Source organism: Carassius gibelio, chromosome A6 (assembly GCF_023724105.1).
Source record: "Carassius gibelio isolate Cgi1373 ecotype wild population from Czech Republic chromosome A6, carGib1.2-hapl.c, whole genome shotgun sequence".
Lineage (NCBI taxonomy): Eukaryota > Metazoa > Chordata > Actinopteri > Cypriniformes > Cyprinidae > Carassius > Carassius gibelio.
Window position 1 is genome coordinate 28,567,843 of NC_068376.1, and position 12,029 is coordinate 28,579,871.

The 12,029-nt window shown below is 35.1% G+C and overlaps 1 protein-coding gene across 1 annotated transcript; it reads right to left on the reverse strand.

Annotated features, from left to right (window-relative positions):
- Positions 1–1,824: 1,824 nt before the first annotated feature.
- LOC128015981 (oxidative stress-responsive serine-rich protein 1) lies at positions 1,825–4,393 on the reverse strand. The gene is made up of 4 exons (XM_052600255.1): positions 4,057–4,393; positions 3,497–3,602; positions 3,250–3,360; positions 1,825–2,944 (listed from the first exon to the last, which is right to left on the reverse strand). Exons 2-4 carry the CDS (start codon positions 3,580–3,582, stop codon positions 2,242–2,244), a joined length of 900 nt encoding a protein of 299 aa, XP_052456215.1. The 5' UTR covers positions 3,583–3,602; positions 4,057–4,393; the 3' UTR covers positions 1,825–2,241.
- Positions 4,394–12,029: the final 7,636 nt, after the last annotated feature.

Genomic DNA, 12,029 nt, shown 5'->3' on the forward strand with positions numbered 1-12,029 from the left:
CCCAGCAGAATTCCCTGTGTTTTTTTCAATCTGCTTAACAAAAGGCTTGATTATTAGGCAAACTGGTTAGCTGGGCAGCTTTTGTTGACTGGCAACATCCAAGAGACTCTTTTGTGTGTTTCCATAGCTTTTCTTGGTATGCTTTGATGCAGTTCTCCTTTTGTAAAATCCATACAACCTTACAAGTCATTCTCAGAGGAGCGGAGACAGAACTGAAATCAGTAAACCAGAAAAAAGCTGAATTAGATTTAGACTTCTGTTTAAATACAAAGCAAATGTTACAGATCAGCGAGAGATGACTTATGCCATGACATTTAACACACAGGTTATTTACAGGGATAACATCTCTGTGTCTCTGTGACATGGTTGGAAACACATGGTATGCTTCACTGGAATGCCCTTTAGGGTGTCACTCTCGTCCTCTGACAGGAACAACGTCATCTTGCTGGCCCATGTACACCGAGCTAAAAAAATAAATAAATAAATATGGGATTTTTTTGTTGGTATAAATCAGGTGAACATGTATTTACATGTATATTCTCCCTTTGCTCTTGTGCTTCCTGTATGTTTGTGTCATCTGAGAGAAGAAGATCTTGTGTTCGTAATGGAGGTTTGAATAGTTCAATTATTACATTTAAGTTATCCTTTATTGTCTTTATTTGCCTTTACAGGATATTTGTCTCGGACTCAAAAGCTGCAGTAGTACACAACAACCACACACAATTACATTACTGAGAGAGAGAGAGAAAACCTTAAACCTAAAATTCCATCACAGTTAGAAAAACCTACTATTTAAAATCCTAATAGAAAAAGGTCATGAACTCATAACGCTTCCCTGATGGTAGTAATTTATTTAGTAATTGGCATTTGGTCCAGTCTTCTTATGCTTACGTCCAAAGGAATAGCTGACCCAAAAATGAAAATTTGCTGAAAATGTATTCAGGCCGAACAAGATGTCGATGTAAATTTTCAGCAAATTTTAATTTTTGGAGTTGAACTAGGCCAAAACTCGTCAGTTTGAAAACGAAGATGTCCATTTTAATGTACTAAAGGCAAGACAATTCTTACATTTAGTGCAGAATTTTAAATTAATTTGAAACTGACTAAGAATAAACATAGAGAAAAAGATTTTTTCTTTTGAGAACCAGACCACAAATTTAAGATTTCAAACCTAAAATCAAAAAAATTTAAACAAAAATGGTATCAGGGATATTCTGCAAATGTTGTGGTTTGTATCGTTTGTTGCTCACACAGAGATTTCTTTAGATCTCTATTTGTCTTTTTATGTCTTTTGTCTATTTTATATTATACATTGATGTGCCACAGTTGTTTACTAGCAGAGAATGAAATCAAGCTTAAGAATAACTCTCGAGCTTCCAGACATCAGACTTGATCAGGCCTTCAGTAAGTGAAGTGAATAAACGGAGCAGTGCTTCCCTCTAGTGTCCGTTACAGCGACAGGATGTTACCACACTGGATTGGTATGTCACTCCAGTTTATTGAGGATTCAGAAAAATGCATTCTTATAAATGTGAAGTTCCTTCCTTACGTAACATGGCTTTCTTTATGTAGAAAAGTAAAAAAAAAAAAAAAAAATGAATGTTATGTGATGAATATATCCACGTTTCATAACTACAGTACTCTTAAATTTTCTTTCAATTGTTATAATAATGTTATAGTTATGTTTAATTTCTTGAAAATTTAAAGCCATTTATGGGTGAAGACAAAACGTCTTATTAATTTCCTGTAGATATAAAATATCTTGGTGCCTTGTCCACTAAAGCAGCAGCAAGATGCAAAGCAAGACGTCCAAGACAACAAACGTCATGAACAATCCCCAAAAAGCTGTTTTATTGAGAAATGAGATGACATCACATCCTTGGCATGGTGTAAGTTTGCATATATCAGTGAAATCAAACCTGCAGTCTCTGGGATAGACCTTTGGCAACTTTAAAATGTTAACCAAACAAAACAGTTATCACGAGATCAAAAAAAAACAAAGGAAACGGAGTAGTAAATCACAGAATGAGCCATGCTCCCATGATTCTCAGTCAGCACACGCTGTCTGGATGTTCTAGAGAAAGAACAAACATCATAAATCCTCAATACAACAATTAAGTAGAACTGCTTATAGATAACATCTTCATTGATACCTTTTATTTATTTAAATATTAGTTTTTCTTTAATAGTACCCAATATCCATCTTTATAATGCTTTAATTTGCTTCATGAAATGTAATGTTCAGGTGTACATCATCTCAGCCATGTGCGACATCTTCTTGGGGATGTAAAGGTAATATTCCATGTATCCGGAAAGGTCTTCTATGGTGATGTCATCCACGAAGGCACGGGCCTGTTCGGAACAAGAGCGAGGGGAGCTTGACGACCCAACAGAAGTTCGGCTGTTGGATGAACTGTCCTGCAGGCTGGGAAGCTTCCGCTCGCATTCGGAGATCACATCTCGAAGGCCGGTGAATGAGTAGACCTCGACCCCCTGCCAGCCGGGACACTGGCATTCCCGCTGCCCACACGGACACTGACCGGCCTCCTGCAACTTGGACAGAGTTTGAAAGTCAGACGGAGCAGCATTACCTGCGCACGCCTCCTGAGATCCCGGCCCACATCCTAAAGTGGGCCTGTTTTCAGCAGCGCTCTCTTCATCCAAGGGCATTCTGGGACTGCGGGGCGATTCCTGACCCTTTGGAGAAGGGAGGTGGGTTTCATAGCCGACGACACCGAATACAGTGGAGCACGGTGCTGAGAATGCTACTTCGTTCTTGACGGCGCCGGTGTCGTCGGGCTCTGGAGGGGTCTTGTGTTTGAGCTGGTCAGGAGGGGGAGACATTTTGCTGCAGTAAGTAAACTTTGGAGGATGAAGGATCGGAGATTTTGATCTTCGACGTCGCTGGCTTCTCACTGCTCCTCTTGATGACTTTCTTGTGCATCTATAGTAAAGAATAAAGGTGAACATGTTAGTATAAAGTGTAGCTTTGAGTGGTTGTTTTAATCCTATCTATTTGATATGTTAACTTTTAAGGCCTCTAGATGATCAACATGATCAAATCTTTCCTAAGAAACAATCTACTACTTTTATCTGATTGACAGTTCATACTTTTTAACAAGTAAAAGGCCTTTAAATGTGATTGTAAAACTGTCTCATACTGTTCCATAAAAAAATAAAGATTTTCTATTACATCCAAACTCAGGCTTTAAAGGGTTAACTAGGTCAGAATCTTAAAGCAGTCCTCACCCAAGCCAGTTATCTTTCGAGGAGCTCATCTTGGATTTGGCTCCTTCCGGGCTGCTTCGAGCAACCAATCTGGAAGCCAAAGACTCAGAGACGCGGACTGTAGCTGTGGAACTGAAAAGGAATATACACAATTAACCGGCCAGCACAAAAACATGGCTTCTCTGCCAAAAAATTTAGCCTCCGTTTCACTTTTGAGACAAATTAGCTGAAAAAAAAAACAAAAACAAAAATTCAAGAGACAGCAAACCTTTCAGCATCCACACGAAGTTTCTTAAAAGCGGTCTGTAGTGTCTCCTCCTCACACTCCTTGCCTACTTTCTCCACAGCAGCCATTATGTTAGACAGCCTTCAAACTGAAACCAAAACCATAAAGAGTGAATACAAGTTAACAGCAAATCCAATTAAAGCCATTAAAACATTCAACTTTATCTTAAACCACTCAGGTACTTTCAACCATCAACACAGGCTTCAAACAATTAGAAGAATGTAATAAATGAAGAAAACCTGCAGTGACTGAATAGTAATTCTAGCGTTTAGAATACCCTTTACACAAATGTTGTAAAGTGAGTATCAGGTTCTAAATTATTGACTTATTCACAAGCATATTTCAACATTGTAATGTCCTTTATCATTCATATTGGACTAGTTGAAAAGTTATGATTCATGTTGTGAAAGGCTGATCACATGAACACTTCGTATAATGAAGTTTAGCATTGTGTCAGGATAAGTTGGCGCTGTTTACAATCAGTGTCTACTTTGCCTTACCAAAATATATCACAAAAAGGGCCCTTAAAGCAATATACTTACGGCCAAAGGACCCAAATCCGTGAAAATCCCGGACATACAGGAGTTTGTTTCTCCTGTATAGAGGATCTGTGTTCACAAAGCTAACAGGCTAACGTTAGCTAGCCAGCGTGTAGAGGCGATATCTGTGAGAAAACTCACTTTAAATCACCCGATGACAGACTTTCGATGAGCATAACGCGATCTAGAGATCACGACTGTTCGATCAATACTCACAAATGATAGAATAAATCAATAAATCATATACAATACTGTAGATGTTTCGCTCGCTAGTGTCTTGTTTACACTCAACCACCAGAGTGACTCTGCAACAAGATCCTGATGACGTAGTGCACGTACACAAAAACGTCAGCAGATTGTAGACGCTTGTAGAAGCTTCTCGTGTAGTGCCATATTTTATTATTAAAGGATGCAATATATTTTGTAGAGATTTATTATATATTTTATTGTATTCTATTTATTTATATATTAATAATTTGAGCTTTTCATGTCTAGTTGTATGTGCAATATGGCTACAGTATTAAGTCTGTACATTTGCGTTTATTATTTCATGTTTTTATACAGTCTATGATTATTTCATATACAAATAATGTTTGAGGCGCATCTAAATCTGCACACGTTTTATCTCACTGAACATTCATAATTCGTAGACGCCATAAGCATTTAAAGCATATCAATCTATTTTATTGGTATCTGAGAATAAAATAGAAAACCGCTTTACAAATCAAATACAAGTAGGCCTAATTAAATAACAAGCATTATTTAGTAATCGCAAACGACTTTGAGTGGTCTTTCCTGACCGTCGATGAAAAAAGTAAGTTTTCCACATCACAGACGTCTTTATAATCTATTGGCTAAAACATATGTAAACCTAATAAATTAATCTTTAAAGTATTTAAAGATGGAAGTTATATTAACATCACAATTAAGTTAAAATGGGGTGTATTTTTTTTTTTTTTTTTTTTTTTTTTTTTTTTTTTTAATTTCCCAACTTTATTTGAGCAGGTGCTAACATGCAAAAAACTTGTAAATAAAAAAATATTCCAAATATTCCCATTTTTAAAAAATAGGCATTAAACATTCAGAAATACAGTCAGCGGTACATATATACATATTTATACATATTAAGAAAAAAGTGAGTATTAGCAATTGATATAGTTGTTTTTTCTGTTGTTATTATTATGTAAAAAAGTTACCTGTTCATTAAACTGTTACCAATGTATAATTTTTTTTTTTTCTGCTAACTGCCACTGTTTTTCTATAAAGTAAATCATTCGACAAACACTGCACTCAGCTGAATGGCGTCCTCTTGTGGTGATGAAGTGAACTGTCTCAGGCCTCCATACACCTTGCAAAGCCTGTTTGCAGTCGAAAACACGAAGCTTTGAGTTGTAAAGAAGCCAGACACAAAGGGCATCATAAAGATTAAATTTATAGCAAGGCTACCATGAAAGAACTGCTTGTATTACTGTAAAAATAATAATAATAATAAAAACAACCAGATGCAGAGTTCATTAAAGCCAGAAAGGAAAAAGTTTGGTGAGTTCTTGTTTACTCTTTTTCCCCACATGTGCAGGAGTTTATGTTTGAAGAAAGCCACATGAAGCATTAAAATAAACCCCAGTGTCTGGTTCTGACTGTTAAATGTGCCAGATGTGTGCAGGAAGTGTTTTAGCACAGATACTTAAACCATAACAATGCATTTTATCATCCACTTTCCTCATCCTTCTCTCCATGTTTGGGTTTGATCTGGCAGGAAACTTAATGATGTCTGAAGGGAAATGGGCCATGCAATTCCTACCCTTGCATGTTTAAGCATTTAAATTGCAATGCCAAGACTATTCCTTCATAAATAAAAGCATGCTCACACATACAGTTACTGGACAACATATGCGTGACTATATATATTATTCAATTTGATAAGGGAATAATTTGTTAAGGCAAATATTTTTAAGTTAGAAAGTGGGACCTTCCATGTACCAAAAAAAAAAAAAAGTTTTACATGCTAAGTAATACGAAGGAGGAGGAAATGTAAAGTCATTGCTAAAACCTTTAAGTTTTTTTAAAATTAAATTTAAATACAAATTAAAGATTTATCAGTATTTTTTATTAAATATTTATGAAAGTCTAAGACTTTGAAATGATTTATAATATAAACTAATATTTAGTTAAATAATGTTATATTTGTCTCTAATTATTATGCATTGTCAACATTGTGTTTACACCTTTATTTTTATTTATGAATTTATTTACAAAAGTCTGAGACTTTAAATCATTTCTTACGAAAACTTATATGTTGTGTTTAAATTCATATTAATTTAAATAATGGAATATAATGCTTTGGCATTTTCAACCTTTTAGTTGAACCATTAAATGTATTTATTTATTTATAAATGGTTTTAATTATTTACAACGGTCTGAGACTTTCAAATAATTTCTTATGATGTAAACATATACAGGGTTTATATTATTATGCAAGTAATATTATGTATAATGCCTTTGCATCAAAATGACATAATTTGTATTTATTTATTTTAAACAGTCTGAGACTGTGAAATTATTTTTTATTATGTGAACTTTTTTATAGTTTTTATATTATTATTTGTCGAGCTTTTAATCGCAAACAAAGCATCTTTAATATGTGTTTTATGGTTGATATTAGTTTTAGACTTTGCAAGACCTGATGTAATTTGAGTATGAGTTTCACATCCTAGTTTCACATTTATACGTACAATATTATAGACATTTAGATTCAGGACAGTCTGTTGTAGTTTGCAGCTGTGGCCTGCAGATGGCGCTGTAGTGTAGGTTAAAATGTTCTTTTGAGGAGGAATGTTTGTCGTCGTAGCTTGCTATCTGTCGTGTTGAAAACAAGATGGTCTGTTCTCTGCAGCAATCAGGAACGCGGTTCCTCCTGCTCCAGAAAATTCCTCATGTTATTGAATTTCATCCCATATATCATATTACATTGTTAAAGATAATCTGGAATCCTGGGCTTCACAATTACAGCGGATGGGGGACAGTTTAGCATAGCTTGAAAGATTGATTTTCAAAAGCCCAAACAGTATCAATCATTATCATTATGGCTCGTAATGAAGTGTGTTGAGGTTATCTGTTGTATCATTTCTACTCATCCCATAGGACACAGGCAGTGCTCTTAAAGGAGTAGTACACTTCAATAATAATAATAAACAAAATCCTGATAATTTACTCACCCCCATGTCATCCAAGATGTTAATTTCTTTCTGTATTCAGTGGCAAAGAAATTGAGGGTTTTGAGGAAAACATTCCAGGATCTTTCTCCATATAATGGACTTTAATGTGAACCAATGGGCTGAAGGTCCAAATTGCAGATTCAGTGCAGCTTCAAAGGGCTCTACACAATACAAACTGAGGAATAAGGGTCTTATCTAGTGAAACAATCTGTCGTTATCTTAATAAAATAAATGTGGAAAATGTATGTACTTTTTTACCACAAATGTTTGTCTCGATTTCAGCCATTTTGTAATCACGATGAAAAGGTCACGTAGGCAGTGACCTTTCCAACAGACCCAGTGTTTACAAAAAGACCCTGTAAAGAAAGTCCTTTACAAAAAAAAAAAAAAAAAAAAAAGGTGAAAATGCGATGGTGTTTTTCGCCCTAAAATACCTTTTTAAACCAGAGTACATAGACTAAGAGCTGACCACAGATGACCTTTCCATCATGAATACATCAAGTGTGAAGTCGTGGACGTTTCTTTTGCGGAGCTAGTGCAAAAGAGCATTTCTGGTTAAAAGGTATATCATTTTTTTTTTTTTTTTTTAGAAAACGACAGATTATTTCTTTAGATGAGACCTTTATTCCTTGGCTAGGATCATATAGAGCCATTTGAAGCCGCACTGAATCTGCAATTTGGACCTTCAACCTGGCCACAATTGAAGTCTATTATATGGAGAAAAATCCTGGAATGTTTTCCTCAAAAACATTAATTTCTTTGCCACTGAAGAAAGAAAGAGATGAACTGGATGACACGGGATGAGTAAATTATCTGGATGTTTTTAGTTTGGGAGTGAATTTGTAGTCCTTCTGAGCTTTGGAGCCTTCATTCTAATAGAAACACTTATGTAAACATACGTAAACTTTATAAACCACCATTTCTTAATTTATAGAAATGTCAAAGCATGGCACATTCATGAACACATTCACTCTATTCATGAACACAATTGCAGCCTTTTCTTCCAGCGCTTTGAATCTGGAGGAGGGATTTTACTAGCACTCTTTAAAACCAGCATATTACAGCTCTCTCTCATGAAGCTTTCATAGTTGTCAAGGCTGTGTTGAATGTAAAAGCTTTCCTGCCAGACATCCCCATTTTCCGAGGACAATCCTGGTTTTTGGTGTCCTGTCCTGGACTGGAGCTGTCCCCCAGAAATGTCCCCATTTTACAGCACGTTCTAAACAATGATTACTTTCTCCTACAGAGGGCGCTGCGAACGACTGTAGCCACGAAAACCTGGATGGGAGCAAAGCGCTATTATCATCAGTTATCAAAAGAGACACCATTACTGGTTTCATAGTAGTTACATGAATAATAAAACAAAGTAATAGCCGTCGTGCGCACTTTCTAACAAAGCATGATGAGGTTGCGGGATTGTTTTGCACACAATGTCACAAATCCGATATCAATAACATAAAAAAAAAATGATCAGCTAAATTAAACAATTACACTTACAGAAAGCACTGCACTACATTTGTGGTCAGAGTGAGCCTAAAATGCAAAACAGTAAGCTTGATTGGGGATAGTAAACATCAATTTACAAAAGCATGAACATTTAATAACCTGAAAAAATAATTGTAATTAGCCTACTATATACTCATATTTTGTGAAAATGTTAAAGTACCCCATTATGCCATTTCCAATATTGCCTTTCATGCCGTGTGTTGTGTAGCTGTATGTGAACGTAAACGATCTGCAAAGTTGTGAAGCTGAAAGTGCACAATAAATAAAGTTACTGTCTCCCAAAATAAAGAATCGACTCTGAACATCTGAAACGAGTCATTAGTATACGAATACGAATCCCACTTCCATGATGGCTACACATCACGCAGTTACACATTTGCATAATGCTCATGTATGTTCTATGTTGGCTCGCTGTGAACAACTTGACTCCGCCCACAAACACATAATTCTACTGACGACAGCTTCTCTAATCTCGGGGAGTTCAACATGGGATTCACAAAATGCTTGCTGTTGAAAGATGGATCAGTATCATGTTTATTTGGATCAGCTGCTCTACTAAATCACAACCTGTAAGTATGATAAATAATAGATGTTTATATTTTCTATAGAGCGTTCAAAATACAGAACTATTGAAATAGGCATATCATTTCCGATATGCGCTGTATGCAGTAGACCAATCAAAACATAGGCCATCAGCAGGCTCACGGAAAGGAGGGGTTTAGAGAGACTGAATCTATGAATTGCATCGAACAAATTGTTTGAGAATCGCTGGAAAATGAGGTGATATTGAATGCATATTTTTTAGAAAATGAAAGCATTTTTTGACCTTGAATGCATGTAAACCTATTGTAGGAGACTCTCAAAACAATATTAGTAACCGTCAAAATGGCATAATGGGGCACTTTAAATGCAGTCAGAAAATGTTAAATATTTGTATACAGATTTTGTTTTATCATATGTTTTCATATTCGATTTATTTTTTATGTTTTTGTATCTTTTGTATTTTGATCTGTTTACTATTTGCAGTAGTTACTATTTACTTTTCAAATTTTCAAAATTGATGATTTTTAATTTTTTGATTTGTAGTTCTATTAATGAACTAGGGTAAGTTTGATCCTCAAACATCATTGTAATTATTTATTATGATAGCGTATTGATATATGGAAACCACAACAATTAAAAAAAACAAACATACACAAATATACCCCCCTCCTTTTTTTTAGACAATTGCAAGAGAGATTTCAATGATATTTTGGCCACTGAACTAGGAAATGTCCCTGGTTTTCATTTCAGAAATGTGATCACCTTATACTTGGGTGTTGCTATTGACAAAAGTGAAAAGAGCCTTACCTTAAGTCTATTCTCTTATCTTTAGATATTCTAGGTTTACATCACTCCTTCATTTTAAGTCAGTAGAATTTTTCTTTTTTTTCTTTTCTTTTTTAATGTATTTTTTATTTCAATCGTAAAAGTAAAACTCTCCTTGCACAGTTTGAGTTGAGTGTAGTGTTCAGTCCAGCAGGCAACACTAATGAAACAAAACTGAACCCCCAGGCAGTGTATTTAGTTGGGTTAGTTTAAGGCCCCCATCTTTTATGTGTACATCTGTTGATTCAGTTTCTGCATACCTAAATAAATATGATTTATTCAATAACTTCAGAGTGTAATACCAGAGTGTTAGCAAGTAACTCAATTGCCTTACAAGAGCAATTCCAAACATTCTGCCCTAGCTGGAAGAATATTCAGTTATATTATTTTTGGCTACTGACGGGGTTATGAGAAATGAACATTAAATGGAAGATTGCATGTTACAAGCATGCTCTGGGCACATAACTCTCTTGTGTCTCTTTGTGTTTGGTTCCAGAGTGAAAAATATTGACGGTCATGCTTTGCAGACAACAGTTATGGGAAGGTAATTCACTCTTGATCTGTCTGCTATAGCTTGATGTCTGTATTATGGCCTTCCAGTTGTTTTTGAAGTGGGAAAATTTACTGTATGCTTTTTGACAGACCTCTTTGAAATATTAACCATATAATACCTCAGTGCTGTCAAACTATTATCTGATTTGAACAAAACTGAATTTCCATTCCATTTCATGCTTTTAACAAACACTCCAAGATAATAATAATAATGTATAAATAAAAAATAATGTAATTATTGTAATTAACCTCCCTGAAAAATATTACCAGGGTTGTTTTTCTACTCGCAGGCCTTTAAATTAATCTATTTCTCATTTTCTGTCGAAAGCAGGGTATTTTTACTGTAATCTCTGTGAATTTATTTTTTTCTATTTTTACCTAACCAGATTTTGTTATATTAAATTTTATTTATAGATTTGCCATTTCCATTTTCTTGAAGTTGTAATGTTGTGTCTGTGTTCTTGACAAATCATAATTGCTATAAAAAAAGCCACAAATCATGATTAACTGATCTTTCCCTATGCAATATAAATCTTAAAACCAAATTATAATGCAGATCAAATTGAGTATTATTTGTCTTGCTTTAATAACAAAATCAAGGTTATACCTCAAGAAATATACTTAATCCACACTTTCCATTAACATTACAAAAAATATATATAAGAAAAAAAAACTCCATAAACATAATAAATAAACAAAGCCAAATTTTTGTTGCCTTGTTTTGTTTATGTTGCTTTGGTCACATTAACATGTATATTGAATAGTGGAGTATTTTCACTATTCTGTGCAAGGAACAAAGAAGCTGATGTTGGAATGTTCTCCAACCCCTCAAACAAGTGGCTCCTAAGAGCCCACACACCCACAGCTACTGGTCAGACCTACGTGAACACGCTTCTGTACATGTGAGTGCGCACACTGGGCTGGGGTGAAGCAGAAAGGCTTATTGACTCTGAAAGGGGACCTGCTTCCTGAGAGGAAAGAGATTCCCACAGGAATACCAGCATACTGCCGCAAAGAGGAGGTACAGGGAAACAAGAGCCAGAGAGATGAGGTTCTGCTCACTTAGATGTTTCTCCCTTGAAATCTCATTTTGGCCCACAGGAAAGGAAAATCACAAATTGATATCTAATATCTTGTTTCTCCTAGATAGAGTGGCCCCAAAACGTGTTTAAACACTTACCAGAAAATATCAGACCAAGTTTGCAATCAAAAGTCAGAAATCTCAATAAGAACATTTCTCATCAGATTCTTTTATGTCTATTTAACCTTCACTGATATGCACATCTATAGAGTCTTCACATTTAAGCCTCATTAATGTAACTTTTGTCCCTCTAG